General features: G+C 44.2%; 1 protein-coding gene across 1 annotated transcript in view; it reads right to left on the bottom strand.

Moving 5' to 3' along the window:
• The window catches only part of METTL15 (methyltransferase 15, mitochondrial 12S rRNA N4-cytidine), a 107416-nt gene that overhangs the window by 10147 nt on the left and 80195 nt on the right, over positions 1-17074 (bottom strand). The window contains exons 3-4 of the mRNA XM_075280855.1: positions 14283-14474; positions 8770-8948 (exon numbers count right to left, since the gene is read on the bottom strand). Coding sequence (XP_075136956.1) covers positions 8770-8948; positions 14283-14474 — 371 coding nt within the window. The remainder of the gene's footprint in view (positions 1-8769; positions 8949-14282; positions 14475-17074) is intronic.

The following is a 17074-nucleotide window of genomic DNA, read 5'->3' as shown; positions in this document are numbered from 1 at the left end:
TTTCTGTAAATGTCCGTAATGACGAGAGAAAGCTCTTCCGATCCTCCATTCTTTTTTTTTTTAGCTAATACTTTTCGGTCAGCAATGTATGTCACACCTGCTGAGTTCCATTGATGCAGAATTTCAGCGGGATCCTTGAATCCTATAGACTTGCAACGTAACAACGTTTCATTCACTTGATTGAGACGCCGTGGGACAGAATAGACTCCCATTCATTTCTACGACTAAAATAGACCGTTGGCTATACACCATCCATTTCCTTTTAACTTTTTTCTTCCTCCAATCCTCGGACGTGTTTACTAAAGCGTCTGATACGGAACGTTCGCCAGTGATGACAGAAGCTTCTCCTCGCCAGCAGCAACTTAATGAACCTTGCGCTGACGTCTTCCCCCGAATTCTCCGTATTATTCAAAGCATCTGTTAAATCATGCCGGATCATGGCAGTTGGAATGGCACATGTAATTTAGCAATCAACTAACAATAAAAAGGCAGAGCGCAAATGATTTCCGAGGCTGGGCAAATATTGTCACAGCGTGCGCGGCACAATGTGATATCTATCACGGTTTATTGCTCGGTGATCTGGAATCGGCTTTGCTCTTGCATACATTTAATTGTTGCTATGGGCCAGCCTTATTATTAAGCAGCATCCTCCGATAACGCCGTCAAGGCTCCGCCGCCTTCTGTTTAAACAATTAGAACCGTCGTGGGATTATTATTTTTTTTAATAAAAAAGTTGAAAGAAGGGTTTTTGTTTTTTTTGCAGAGCTCACATTGCAGAACGTACAACGCGCCTTTGTGTAGGTTAATGTGTCAAAATGTAGATAATGCTCTTATCAAGCCGCTCAGTCACAGCAATACACTGGAGAGACGGTTTTACATGACAACTGATAAGGACAAGGAACAAATGTAGCAAGCTAACATAATCACTTCATTCCAGGCGTACATAAGGGCTCGCACGGAGGAGGCGACGATTCGGGGGCCGGTTATTGCCATAGATTTCTCTGGGATAAACATGTTATCTAAACCATAGCACTTGACATTAGGAACGATAATGTCACCAAGAGATACCAGGCCGTCGCTGATCTCTGGGGCTGGAGGGTTTTCCCATGAAGATAACCATTTGCAGACAAGTAATAGTTAAACATTGTTCGTTCTTTATATTTGGAAAAAAATTTGCAGAGTTTTATGGATTTTCTCTGAGCCTCGTAGTGATGATGGGCAATGGATATGACCATGAATGTAGGAACTCTCTATGGCCTGAAACCCAGTCACCTCCTTTATTGTGCAGGGGGTCATCTCCTCGTCCCTGCCTGTCTATGGGAAAGGAATAAGGACATCATGGCCGGGTTTCAGACGAGTTCCAGACCATAGAAAGTTCCTGCGTTCATGGCCCTATCCACTGATGACCGATCGCTACTAAAACGGTTGGAGAAATTCAGCGAAATAGTAATAATAATAATTTTAAAACATTTCAATTTGTAACATTTAAATTTACAAATTTAAATATAGTTCTGTTCATGGGAAAAACTCTTGAAGCCGGGACCCCAAGGGCCAGAAACGTCGGGATTCGGCCGGGCTAGAAACGCCGTGGAAAATATTGCGGCGTTTTACAGTACGGTAAAGTGAATGGGATTCTAGCAAATCCCGTGCCCACTTTTCGGTAAAAAGTGTGGTCTGGATACGCCGCGGTTTCCAAAACAGGCACGGTTTTGGAAAATGCAGAATGTCAATTATATCTACGCAAACGCCGGTAGTTTCTCCATAGATATAAATGTAACGGAAAACCAGGGAGGAAAATGCTGCAAACTTTCTGTTTAAAGGGCTGCGGGAAGAATCGCGATGCATTGCCGACGTGGTTTTTCCCGCAGCGCTTTTTGGCCCGTGGGGCCTTACCCTTAAAACTTCATTTCATCAGTATTATATCAGTGGAGGTCTGTCACCCGGCACCCCCATCGATCAGCTGTTGCCTTCAGCTCATACACAGAGAATGGAACAGGAAGCGGGCAGCGCTGGTCTCTATGCAGTGACTCAGTTCTGCCACTACACAGAGAAGAGCGCTGTCTGCTTCCCGCTCCATTCTCTATGTATCAGGTGCGGATTATTCTCTTTCAGTTGACACCATCGGCATCTGGACGACGCCATTGCTTAAAGCGCTTTACAGAAGAAACTCTATCCCTGGCAAACAACAATCATTTATTTACAGGGTCAAACCGGGCAAATATTGCAAGGTTTATTTCACAGGGTTTTCTCTTCTTACTCCTTTATGGCCCATCCTAAGGATATGCTATGAAAACATGAAAAATGGGCGTCGCAGGAAGCAGACAGCGCCGTTTGCGGTGTAGTGGCTGAAACAAGTTACTGCATTTTAGATAAGACAATCTGTAGTAACATTGTCTGCCACTATGCAGAGAACAGCGCTGTCTGCTTCCTGCTCTATTCTCTATATCTCCGCTGATCGGTGGGGGTACTGGGTGTCTGATACTGAGGACCTATTCTCATCAATATTTCTAGCCTAGAAAACTACTTTAATCCCATGGAATACAATGGGAATGTTTTAATATACAAGTCTGTGCTATGTGACATGTGACCCATATGTAGTGTGAGTGGGATGGAACGGCGCAGATCTTTATATTTTAAACTCTGGTGAAAAAGACTCCGATACAAAGCCTTCCACTGCCCGAAAGGAGAAAAATAACCTTTTAATGGCAAACATAGCAACTGTCCAGCTTAAAATCAATTCTGTGACGGGAGGTTAAAGCCCAAAAGGGGACACTGAGGTGGGATGGAAATAACTGGGAGCTTGTGTGCACAGACGGGTTTGGAATAAGTCTTCGCGGCAATTTGGGCTCAGAGAAGGAAATGGAAATGGTGCAAAAATTCATGTTTAAGGCTGGGTTCACAACAGCGCTTAAACTCTATTGGTGGTTTTCGTCTCCGAACCCTCTTAAAAAATGTAGAGAGAAAAACCCTTCAAGCAGCGCGTTTCTCTCCATACTTTTCTCTCTGCGGACTCCATTATAGTCTATGGGGTCTGTGGTTTTACGGGGGTAACTGTTTTTTTAAGCAGCTTAGATTTCCGTTCCCCCTAATACAGGTGTGACCCTAGCGTAAAATGCTCATTGTTTTGAGACGTTGTACAGGGGGTCCAAGTTGAGCTTTTGACTTCATCGGGGGCTGAGCTGCAATTCTGGTCATCGTTCACCATAAAGCAAACCAACCCAACTGCTTCGGGGTCCGTTCACTGTATAGTACACTGACTGCATACACTACTGACAACTGATCCATGTGGGTGCCAGCTGTAAGCGCCCCCACTGATCAGATATTTATGGTCTATCCTAAGAATAGGCCATTGATGATAGAAACTATGGATAGGCACTTTAAGATCCCGGGTCTACATAATAAACTCTTTAAAAACTAGATTTTTCTGTAACTTCGGCGTGTTCCCTGTATCTGTCTATCATCTCTATTTGTATATAATTCACACAATTGTCTCAGTCTATGAATAATCTAACAGAATGTATCCATGTGCGGTCATAGGTCCATACGAGAATAAGGCACAAAACGCCAGGAGCAGGACCTTTGTCATGTCGCGTCTGCGTGTCCCGGGGCATGGAAGCGATTGGGTTGGTTCGCCACCCATTAGCATACACGAGTGCACCATAATAGGTGCCCTCCGACTTCTATACCATGCACGTACAGAAGCCTAATTACAAATACATGTTTCGTATCCGCAGCCTATTTACTACAGGCTAATGAGACGGGAACCGATTCAGACTCTTATTAATCAATGGTTGTTAACACATTGGTGACCGCGGTGCGATTAATTAGAACTTCTTCAAACTGATCAACTTTGACGTTGCAAATTGTTTTCCCATTACGCTAATTTGAGATCTGGTTCAAACCGCATCGCAAAGATCACGGCTGGGAGGACAACAGGGACAGACGCTCATTATTGAACCGGCAAACCATGCGGATAATCACATTCACGTCGGAAGAACCTCGCTCCTCGACGAGAGAGACGGCCGTGAGCGTCACGAAAGAGTTAAAGGATGGCGGATCAAACTCGACCAGCAACACCCAAGTAGACACATTTAAAAACACAGCATGTTCCATGAGATGAGCCGAGGGGTTTATAATGACAAGAGAGGAAGCGCGCGGTCACAAGGCACGGCAATTAAGACTATGACTCACCCGTAACCAATCAAAACTGTGGTCTACACCTGACCATTGACTTTCTTCAGCAGGTAATTGAATGTGCTGACGTGGGCTCTGCTAAAGCAGATTTAGTCCCAAGTTTTCATTTCCTTTAAAGAAATGCATCGAGACAGTGAAAGCGTTTGAGAAATGCTGCCCTAAAGAACATGACGGGGCTTCAGAGAAGACGGAGACTCTCAACGGGTGGACGTCATGCCAAATTTATAGATCTCAAACCTCTCAGGTCAAAGGGATTTTCTGGCCCCTAATGCCTGTTTCATACTGATGATGACCTATCTTATGGATATCTGATCTGTGGGGGGTCTGACATTTGGATCCCGCACAGATCAGCTGTCCTGGGAGTGTCCAGGTGGTGGAAGCTACTGCAAAAACCGCTCTGCTTCTATTCAGGTAATAGGGGTGCAGATGTCCACTATATAGCAATGGGGAAATGCATAACTATACACGATCTTTCACCTCCTCCACCAACTCTTTGAACCTTCAATAGTTGCCCCCAGTTGCTGATTCTGATGCCCCCACCACTCCCAGGCAATCATCTGTTAGGGTAAGTTCACACTGGGTTTTTTGGTCAGGATTTTGAGGCTGTATCCGCCTCAAAATCCTGACCAAAAGATGGCCCCCATTGAGATCAATGGTAGCCAGTCAGTTCTTTTTTCCGGGAGCCGGAACAAACGGAAAAAAAAAAAAGAAGCGACATGCTCATTCTTTTGCGACATCCGCCTGAAGACACTCCCTCCCAACTAGGTCCATTCATCCGGAGCTCAGTGCGCGACTGGATGCCGATGCACTGCACTCCCCTGTATTTTGGTCCGGAACCCAAGGCGCCCTCCGCCCCATGTGAAACTTAACCTTAGAGAGCAAAATTGTGCAGAAACTATTGTCAGGTGGGAGGTCCATAGCAGTCTACTCCAGCCCAGGACCACCCATCTGACGCCTAGATAGCCTAGTTGTCACATGGCATATCAGGTGCTGGACTAACCTCACCAATTGCTTACGAATGCAAAAAGGGTAAAACAAAAAGGGAGAGACCCCGAGTGATACTATAGTGTAGATCTGTTGGGAAATAGCAGTGCAACAAATGTGGAGATATAAATATGATTAGTTGGCCTCTCACCTTTTGGTTGTTGTGAATTAGTCACAACAACAAAATCGTACGTAGGTTGACCCAAAGCAAGAGTGGCAGCGGTGACCACTAATAACACAAGGAGCCCGGGCAATCGCAGATCAATAGACAGCCACAGAGACTCGGAGAGAACACCACGCTTCCTGGTCTGGAACCAAGGAGACAACTGGCCTGACTGGCAGAGTTATTTGCACTTGAGAGAGGGCCATTTTGAGCCCGAAACGTGTTGTACTGTTTTATCAATAAAAAATCCAAGTGAACCCATTTGGTTGTCTCCTTGGGTCTGGACCAGCGAGCACACATTTCCCTCCGAGCCTCTGTGGCTCTCCATTGAATTGGTTAGGAATGGTGGAGCTAGAGAAAAACTTCCATCTGCGGTGAAGACGTTGGTGGAGATGGAGAAAGGTCCTCTCTGAAGGCAACCTGCCACCAAGTGACTCAAATGGACCACGGTGGCCATTGACTGGCAGTGACAGAAGACTGAGGACCTCCGGCATTCAGGCACTGGTGAGACCAAATGGACACAGGAGATGGACAATGGAGCACTGGGGATTGTGTTTGGCTTTAGTTTACACCTCCCCCCCAGCCTTCACAGGGGTTGCTTCAATTCCAGGACCACCCCTTAAAGCACAATGGTGGACTTCTTATACGTCTGAAGTCTATTAAAATCTCCACTTGTGCGGTAATATCCTTCTTAATCTTTACCATCCAATTATTTTTATTTTCCTGCTTTTAATGATTTGCAGCTATTTTGGATCAAGAGGTAGAACGACGAGCCGGCCCCATGTAATGATCTTACGCAGCCTATTTCTGAAGATTTACACTGAGCCGAAAGCATTTTCCGTTGACGTGTTTTTAGAGTCTTGTAGGAAAACTTTGACAGCAAAACAGAAAAAAAAATGGTAGCACTTGAATTTTTTTATGATGATATAGCTATAAGGATGGAAACAATAACGGTACGTAGAGAGATTGCGTCAGTGCCACATTGTAGTGTGTATGGGAGTAGAAGGATCATTCCATTGTGCCAAGAGCATCCACTGATCTGCCGTCACCTGACTGTACAAACCGGACATAATGGATGGGATACTGGATCTGGACTGGTTTGTCAGCTGGGGTTGTCGGCCAGTAAAAAATATAAAATAGGCAAACTCAACCTCACCAATCCTCTGCCACTCCTGTTCTGACCCTGTCTGATCCCTTGCTGGTCTCTACTTTCTGGACTCTTTAAACATACAGGCAATGCCACTCAGCTGGGTCGAGTCACCATTGTGGCTAGGTATTGGCTGAACGCTCATTTCCTGTGTGTCGACAGGAAACAGGAAGTAGACACCCAGATAGATGAGGCAGGATCGGAAAGGGAGCAACCTCTTTAATGTGTTATACCATCATGAGACATTAAGAAACCACTTTTATTGAATGGACAACCCCATAAACTTTACAGTAATTCAGGAAGTTCTGTACATGGTTTGGCGCGTCGGAGTTCTGGTGTATGTTGTTGACTGGGGGCGGGGGGGAGTCCAAATGCTCCAATGCCCCAACTATCATGAGAGCTGGTGCCCCTTGTTCCCAAAAGTGAATAGAGCAGCTGGTCATGACTCCATTCACTTCTATAAGACTCCCATAGAGCACTGTACTTGGCTATGTCTAGAAGTCCCACATAGAACTTATGGAATGGGAACAGCTATGTTCAACCTGCTTCTACATTTACCCCTGTTCTTTTAATTATAGGTAACTTGAAATAGCCACCTCTTTAAAGGACATGCCCATTTGGGACCTAACTAAATGTTCCTAACTAAACATCCCACTACTAAATGTCCAGCGTGCAGGTTCTACAGAGAAGAAATCCTGTACGTGTGCATGTCCAGATGACAAAGTCCCATAAAAGAGGACCAATCAACTCAAAAACTTTTCTTAAAAACTGGCAACAGTATCGCTATTCTCCTAGTGGGTGTCAGCACTGTGAATGAAGCTGAGCTTTGTGATACAAGTATATAGAGTCATACGATTTAGGGCGGCGTTTCAGAGTAATTCCTGAGAGGACTCCTAGGAGAGACGTTAAGAGTCCGGCTTATCTCGCCCACACACAGTGATTGACAGCTCTCCCCTTATCAGTGTATGTACACGAGCGCTCAGGCATCCTGTGTGTGGGTGGGGGCTGTCAATAACTTGTGTGGGTATCCGGACTCTTACTGTCTCCTATAGGAGTCCTGGTTTAGTCTGCTACAAGTCATGGGCCCCTATGTCTCCCTGAGCTCAGCTTCTTTCCCTTAATTTTATGAGGGCAATTCTGGGAGTCGAGATCAAGTAGAAATGGCTGATTTGCCAGAGTCCTGACAGTTATAGCCCCAGTCATGTAAAATTTATTTCCTCTACCTCTCTTAAAGAGGACCTTTCACCAACTCCAGCTCTTGGCCTGCCTACAATAGAAGCCGCTTGACCGATTCCAACACAGTTGGAAATCTTTCTCTAGCCTCCACCACTCCTGAGCAATGGTGCTGGTAGTTTCAACACCTGGCACACTGATTAGGCTCTCTGGGCAGTCCTGGACTGGACTAGATAGTCTGGGACCGCCCATGTGACAGTATAGAGCTGAATTAGCATACTGGGTGCTGAGAAAGAAAAAAATTACTAAGCGCTATAGAAAAAAAATTCCAACTGTGCCTGAACCCATGATGTAGAACCTATTGGAGGATGCCAAGTTGGGGTTGGTGGAGATGGTGGAAGGTCCTCTTTAAGGAGATGGCTTTTTTTTTTTTTTTTGGATTATTCGTTGGGTTGGTGGAGATGGTGGAAGGTCCTCTTTAAGGAGATGGCTTCTTTTTTGGATTTTTCCTTAAATTTCCCTTGCCTATAAACCAGCAGTGAGTATAATCTGCCCTAATGATGGGACTTAGTACGGTTTCATGTCTAATACACGAAGCACGCCTTATGATTAAATTAATACATCCCTCTCTATCCTGAACACGAAGCCCCACATATTATTCAGTCTTAAGCCCCCACAGTCTTAAGAAAGGCATCAAGATACAACTCAGCCCGCGAACAGCATTCGCCTCATGATAAATCACGAATCAGGCAAACAATGACAAGGCTGAGCCACAAGTGCAAATGCGTCTACGAAGCAGCCATAGCCATCAAAATTCCCATCTGCTCTCGTGGCTGCCTCTTCTGTCTCTGTGTGTTCTCAACGTTAAATCTCATCACAAACAATTGTGACGAATCAGTAAAAAGATGGTGGAAGAAAACCAAAAAAAAATGGACCTTCAAAAAATATCATCAAAATAGAAAACCAAATGGAGAGCGCGGGCGACATGAAAGAGGAATAGACAGGATTAAATCCTGAATGATTTCCAGGACAAATAGATCCCTCGGGGACGTCGGGGATTAATAATTTTTTTTTTTTTTCAGACACAGTACAGAATTAATGAGGGTACCTGCAACAATGCTGGCGAGCTGCTGAGTTCTGGTGATGGGGTATATGCTACGTGCCTGTACGATGGCTGAAGCTATTTTCTTGGCGTGTTTCTCCTCCCCGTATGTTTTCAGGATAGACGCAAGTGCCTGTTGATCTAAAGCATTCACAACATCAGCAGCGGTGGGCATGTCAGGATACCTACGCACAAGGAGAGCCAATTAGTTCCCTGACGTCGGTTTTCATTGACAAGAGGTGAAGCTTCATAGCGCAGAGACATAAGAAAGGCAAAAAACACACACAAATACACACTTACTCTGCATAGGTGTGCCTCCGAGAGTCTAAAATAACTCCAAGCAACCTTCCCGAAAATCAAAAATAGATGCTACCACCTAATCCACCTTCTTTTAGTTTCTTGTGCTGTCAAAACTTTTACATAGTGTAGCGGGATTTAACCCAACCGGCTTATCGATATGGAAGAGCTCCGTGTTAAAGAAAGCCTAGTATGCCATTTAGCAGGAGCCATCATGAGGGGTTTGGGGGGTGCACAATGGCGGTGGATGGTTTGGTGTTGGTGCAATACTAGGAAGGGGTTCAAAAGATTATATCTGATGTTTTATTTCAACTATGAGATTGTTATATTTAAAGTAATAAAACCCCATTAAGCACAAAGTAAAAAAAAAAGCTCCGACTGTGAGACGTGGGAAGGTCTTGTAGGCCATTGGGTAGGACCCATCGTGTGTTACCAGTGATGTTCCATTGGGATACAATGTTCTACATACTTAGGGTGGGTACAGATTGGATGCCTATGGTTCGGTGAAGTGTTGGGAAGCAGTTGCAAAGATTATATTTTATGTTTTACAAACGTGGTCCTGTTCACACCACAGAATTTGCCACCAACTTCGTGGCAATTTCCAAAGCAGGGCAAAAAAATAAGCATCCTGCTCGATCTTGCCGTGGAGTCTTCCCCTGGGAACTCCCTGCTGATTTAGGCTCATCTATCTATTCACTTTTTTTTCCCCCAGTGGGTGGGTAATTTTTGGGTTTAGGGTTTTTTCTTATTGATCAATTCTGATCAATAACAAAGAAAAGAAAACTTTTTGGTTTCTTTGCCAGATATAGTGAGAAATACAAACGTTTGTCAAAGATGCTCATCTCAGAATATCTTAAGTCAAGAGGAAAGGTAGGGAAAGACACATCTGTAAACTATAAACTTCAATGAGAAGGGAATGCCCGGAGCTCTACTACAGAGCCCCGATACAGCCAGCTTCACCCCAATCACCAATGTGAAAAATCTTGGACTAGTGTCATCAGAACTGAGAATATCACCCTAGGACTGGAGTGATATGCTGGTTTTGGTGACAGTAACCTATCTATCTGCAGGACTGGGGTGATATGCTGGGTCTGGTGACAGTAACCTATCTATCTGCAGGGCTGGGGTGATATGCTGGTCCTGGTGACAGTAACCTATCTATCTGCAGGGCTGGGGTGATATGCTGGTCCTGGTGACAGTAACCTATCTATCTGCAGGGCTGGGATGATATGCTGGTTCTGGTGACAGTAACCTATCTATCTGCAGGGCTGGGTGATATGCTGGTTCTGATCACAGTAACCTATCTATCTGCAGGGCTGGGGTGATATGCTGGTTCTGGTGACAGTAACCTATCTATCTGCAGGGCTGGGGTGATATGCTGGTTCTGGTGACAGTAACCTATCTATCTGCAGGACTGGGGTGATATGCTGGTTCTGGTGACAGTAACCTATCTATCTGCAGGGCTGGGGTGATATGCTGGTTCTGGTGACAGTAACCTATCTATCTGCAGGGCTGGGGTGATATGCTGGTTCTGGTGACAGTAACCTATCTATCTGCAGGCTGGGGTGATATGCTGGTTCTGGTGACAGTGACCTATCTATCTGCAGGGCTGGGGTGATATGCTGGGTCTGGTGACAGTAACCTATCTATCTGCAGGGCTGGGTTGATATGCTGGTTCTGGTGACAGTAACCTATCTATCTGCAGGGCTGGGGTGATATGCTGGTTCTGGTGACAGTAACCTATCTATCTGCAGGGCTGGGGTGATATGCTGGTTCTGGTGACAGTAACCTATCTATCTGCAGGCTGGGGTGATATGCTGGTTCTGGTGACAGTAACCTATCTATCTGCAGGGCTGGGTGATATGCTGGGTCTGGTGACAGTAACCTATCTATCTGCAGGGCTGGGGTGATATGCTGGTTCTGGTGACAGTAACCTATCTATCTGCAGGGCTGGGGTGATATGCTGGTTCTGGTGACAGTAACCTATCTATCTGCAGGCTGGGGTGATATGCTGGTTCTGGTGACAGTGACCTATCTATCTGCAGGGCTGGGGTGATATGCTGGTTCTGGTGACAGTAACCTATCTATCTGCAGGGCTGGGGTGATATGCTGGTTCTGGTGACAGTAACCTATCTATCTGCAGGGCTGGGGTGATATGCTGGGTCTGGTGACAGTAACCTATCTATCTGCAGGGCTGGGTTGATATGCTGGTTCTGGTGACAGTAACCTATCTATCTGCAGGGCTGGGGTGATATGAGGCTCTTACCTATTCCTACATTGGGCTAGTTTTAGTCTTGGGGACAAGGTTGATGGACAAGACACTGACATGGTCATTATGGAAAGTGCCAAGTTACAGCCGGTCCACATATCATCACATAGCTTGTTAGGGAGAGATTGAGGAAGTTTCTCAAGGGAAAGGGTTAAATTTCCATCCCTATTCTCCTTATTAATTTTTAGGTTGATTTGTTTTATGTACTTATGGGAATATAACTTGGTTGACTGACTATTTTTGTTATGTTTGCAGCCTACACACTGGAGGAGGAATTTAAGATAACATTTATTACACACTTTCTGTTCTCGGCATATGAAGGAATAGTGGGAGGGGGAGGGGGGATTTTCTTTCCTCAACAAAACTTTATAATTGGACTTTTGACTGCTGCTGTCCCCTCACTGTGCTCTCTCTCCGCAACTGTCTTCTGCATTATATCTGTGCATGATATGTGCTTTATAAATTGGCCTGACAATTATCCGACAATGAGGACGGTGTGGGCAGGTTCCCGAGTGTTTGATGGGGCATTTATTGTAGTTTGTATCATTGCGATGTGTATTGTGCTGCATTAGGATACAGACCGGACATGGCATTGGGGGAAAAACATCTCACCGGGTCACCCTGCAAAATTTGATTTATTTAGTTTTTTATAAATGTATCTGAAATGTTTCCTTATTAGTAACTGGAACTTTGGATACAGAGAAGATGGAGAGACCAAAATCGTAGCCAATCTGTGGAGCCTGATGGATGGATGGATGGATGGATGGATGGATGGATAGATAGATAGATAGATAGATAGATAGATAGATAGATAGATAGATAGATAGATAGATAGATAGATAGGAGATAGATAGATAGATAGATAGATAGATAGATAGATAGATAGATAGATAGATAGGAGATAGATAGATAGAGTGTTGGCCAAAAGTATTGGCCCCCCTGCAATTCTGTCAGATAATACTTGTTGTCTTCCAGATAATGATTACAAGCACAAACTCTTTGGTAATATCTTCAGTTATTTTGCATGCAATGAAAAAACACAAAAGAGAATGAAAAAAAAAGTCAAATCATTGATCATTTTACACAAAACTCCAAAAATGGGCCGGACAGAAGTATTGGCGCCCTCAGCCTAATACTTGGTAGCACAACCTTTAGACACAATAACTGCGCACAACCGCTTGCAAACAAACGTAAGTTTTGGCAAACTCCAGTCTGGCTTCTGTCTGTGGGTAAGAAGTGGGGTCTTCCTGGGTCTCCTACCATACAGTCCCTTCTCATTCAGACGCTGACACTGGATAGTACGGGGTGACACTGTTGTACCCTCGGACTGCAGGGCAGCTTGGACTTGTTTGGATGTTAGTCGAGGTTCTTTATCCGCCATCCGCACAATCTTGCGGTGAAATCTCTGGTCAATGTTTCTTTTGCGTCCACATCTAGGGAGGTTAGCCACAGGGCCATGGGCTTTACACTTCTTACTGACACTGCGCACGGTAGACACAGGAACATTCAGGGCTTTGGAGATGGACTTGTAGCCTTGAGATTGCTCAGGCTTCCTCACAATTTTGCTTCTCAAGTCCTCAGACAGTTCTTTGGTCTTCTTTCTTTTCTCCATGCTCAATGTGGTCACACAAGGACACAGGACAGAGGTGGAGTCAACTTTAATCCATTTCAACTGGCTGCAAGTGTGATTTAGTTATTGCCACCACCTGTTAGGTGCCTCAGGTAAGTAACAGGTGCTGTTAATTACACAAATTAGAGAAGTATCACATGATTTTTCAAATAGTGCCAATACTTTTGTCCACTCCCTTTTTTTATGTTTGGTGTGGAATTATATCCAATTTGTCTTTTTGACAATTCTTTTTGAGGTTTTCTATTGAAGACAAATTAAATGACAATAATACCAAAGAATTTGTGATTGCAATCATTATCTGGAAGAACATGAGTATTATCTGACAGAATTGCAGGGGTGCCAATACAATACAACACTGTAGATAGATAGATAGATAGATAGACAGGAGATAGGGGGGTAGGGAACCTTTGGCTCTCCAGCTGCTGTGAAACTACAACTCCCAGCATGCTCCATTCACTTCCATGGGAGTTCCAAGAACAGCAGAGCAAGTATGCATGCTGGGAGTTGTAGTTTTGCAACAGCTGGAGAGCCAAAGGTGCCCTACCCCTGATTTAAAGTGTGTTGCACCAGACAGTTGGAGGAATGTGTGAATATACTGTATGAGTGAGGTTTCTGCTAATCCCAAAGTCAGTAGTGGTGGCAGCATGTATTTGGGGTTCAACATATACTCAATTTGCAGCCTGAGTGAAGGGTAAGTGCAATATTGAGTGAGTGGAGTGAACTGACTCCTGACAGCTGCACTAACAACATGGGCTAGGATGGTCTGCATGAGACAACCAGTCTGTCTGGGGAGAAGGATTGGATCAAGCAACATCCATAGAAGATCTGTGCTTAGTTCTACAAGATGTTTGGAACTACCTACTTTCCAAAATTGTCTGCAGGTTTACCGAGAAGAATGGATGGAAGGCAAAGGTCACACCAAATATTGATGGGATTTACAGTTCTCTCTTCTGCCAAATGGATCGTTCTGTGCCCTAGTGTGAATAGAGTGATGGGGCGGAAATGTTCACCGTCACTCGATTTCAGTTGTAACCTCTGACTCAGCTCAGTTATCTCTGAAGGCTCATCTGAAATGAATGGAGCGGTGTCGTGCAATTCAGATCAACTGCAAATTATTGTGATTGGTGGGGACCCCGGGGGTCAAACCCCACTGATCAGCAATTTACCCCTTATGCTAAGAATAGGGTGTTACATCTTCTTACTGGAAAACCCATTTAAGTTGCTCCATAGCCTTGATCGATACATTTATATATATTTACATTACATTGTTACAAATCTACTGTAACCAAATGTAACCAAAAACATCAAAGCGAAGTGACTAACCTGTCATGGTCCATTCTCATGTCTAGGGGACCGTCTTTACTGAGTGAAAAGCCACGTTCCGGTCTGTCAAACTGCATGGACGAACACCCGGCATCAATAAGAACGCCATCGATTTCCCCGGGTTGGACTCCCGCCGACAGAAGTAGATTCTCACATTCACTGAATTTGCCCAGCAATGGCTGTATATTATACCTGGTGCAAAGAAATAGAATGATGTGCAGGATCCATTTTTAAGGACAAGCTAAAATAAAGTGCTTTAAGGGAATCTGTTGTGCTGGAGTCCAGTGGTCGGTCCTGTCTCTATATACAATTATAAAGGAAAAACTGTCAATCACTGAGTAGGACCACCCACTGGACTCCTAAACTCAGCATGAGCAGAGATTTCATTACATAAATGACCAGTTATATGGAATCTTTCCTTACAAATGGCTACAGTATATCGTATATCTGTTCAGCTCTTCTTGCTCTGGCTCAAGAACATGTTGCCTGAATATTCGACTGTTCACTTAAGGTATACCTGCCATTTCTGGTGACTCTCCAGGATAACCTGCCACATGTACATGTCTATAATACCAGTCGTATTTCGCTTATTCAGCAGGTTTCCCCTTTGCAGCTCTATCTACTGTATGTTTGCAGTTCTCCCTGAGCTGGAGGGTACAGAGTAGCTGTCATACACCATTTACATTAGGTAGTGAATCTGCTTTATAACTTTCACTCACTTAGAAAGAGGCCCAGGATCATGCAGGACATATACAGAGAAACACTGACGAGTACTGATGTAAAAACGGCACTTAAAGAGGACCTTTCACCAATTTCAGCTCTTTGCATCCTTCAATAGATGATCCAAGAGAAGTTGGAATTTTTACTCTAGTCCCCACTATTCTCGAGCAATCAGTGCTGTTAGTTTCAATACAATTAGACTCTCTGACGGCAGATGGGCAGTCCTGGGCGGAAGCAGATGTCTGGGACCGCCCACCTGACAGTCCTGGGCTGGAGCAGACATCCGGGACCGCCCACCGGACAATAGAGAGTCTAATTGTACTGGCCGCACCAATTGCTCAGGAAGGGTACAAGCTAGAGAAAAAATTCCAACTGTGCTAAAATGAGTGGATTAAAACCTATAGAAGGATGCAAAGATTTGGAATTGATGGAGGTGCTGAAATATCCTCTTTAAGATGTGTCTATTAAAGCCCCTTTCGGTCTGCCCTCAGTTCCTGCTCACTCCCCTCTTCATTGACATGGATAACCCAATACGTGATTGATACTTAATTATTAATATATCCTATGGATCTACTAGAAATGTCTACAGCGAGAAAACTCAAACCAAGAACAATAAAACAATGTGTATGCCAAACTGAGCCACCAAGTCCTTCCTCCCTTGCGGTAGGTTTTGGTGACTACCCTTAAAACTATGCAAGCCAAAGCTGTGTTGGATTACAGGTAGCTTATTTACTTGGCGCCCGTTGGTCCTCGCGACTTAATAAGGAATTGCTTAGATATTATTTCCACAACAATTTGGCAGGCCGCTTCAATGGCTGATCAATGTTGAGGTTTTTCACCAAACTCCATTTACATCTGGAGGAACACTATGCACATTGGATCCCAACCATTCCCACAATCCCGAGATTCAGATCTGACATTTATCATATTTGCAAAAAATAAAAGCCACCATGTGATGGAAGAGGGACGATCTGAACTGTAGTGACTCGGGAGCTCGATAAGCAGAAAACAAGGGTACAAATTAAGCTGTCAGTGGAAAACTGTCCAGAGTGACAGTCTACCAATCCCCATAGCCGGTGGCTATTGAGTCTGCCCACAATGAATGCCGCTCAGTGATGTTCCCCTGCATGAAAGAAGTGAAGATACTGAACGTCTTTCTTAACCAATTGCATTTCCTGAAACAAAAGTTCTACTGTCTGTAGCGATGGTAAACACGCCGAGGAATGATAATGAAGCAGAGCCGGGATTATCACGCATGGCACAGTAGTAGATAAGAGTAACATTTGTCTCAATGAACGTTAAGTGACTCATTATAACGGAGGAGAACAACTTAATACACGTTTAGAGACTTGGATTCAAGGTCTTCTCCAATTACAAAATAAATGTTTCTAAGGTTTGGGACCTTGTTGACCCCAAGATTGCCAACATACCACTCAAGACGTAGGCTGGCATGACTTTCCTCTACAGCTGGAGGACCACCATTGAGTCCTAAATGATGACCCGTGTCTCAAGTGTCATCAAATGTCCCATTCTTATCCTATATCTGCAGGATGTATCTAGCCAGATCTGCAATGTGTTAAGATCACAATTACATCTCTGTCTTATTAAAAGATGATAAATCGGCCTTTGTAGCTCTTTAGATGACCATACCATGAGCTTCGTAGAACAGAGTTACCATTCACGAGGACATGATGTATAGTTGGTGCTTCAAAGTCTTTTTTGATTGAATAAGTTCATTGCTCTATTGCTTAATGTCAGAAAAACAGCTATATGGTATTCCAAAAACAGTCGCCTTTGATGTATGGGGTCATCCAAAAAAGTCCACTGGTTAACTCAACGGCCATACCAATAGCTGGAAGAACAGACGAAGAATTGGGGAAGTCGGACTTAACAAAGTTCACATGAGTTAAATGTCAATGAAATGTCTTAAAGACTTGTCAGTGAGATAGAGTAGTACTTAAAGAACTTCTCAAAAATGAATAGTCTAGGTGAATATAAGAAACTTTGTAATATATTTTACTAAAGAAATGTGTTTCCTTCTCCATTTATCAGGCTGAGTTACTTTTCACATA

This window comes from Leptodactylus fuscus, chromosome 7 (assembly GCF_031893055.1).
Source record: "Leptodactylus fuscus isolate aLepFus1 chromosome 7, aLepFus1.hap2, whole genome shotgun sequence".
Taxonomy (NCBI): Eukaryota; Metazoa; Chordata; class Amphibia; order Anura; family Leptodactylidae; genus Leptodactylus; species Leptodactylus fuscus.
This window is presented reverse-complemented; position numbering and strand designations above follow the sequence as displayed.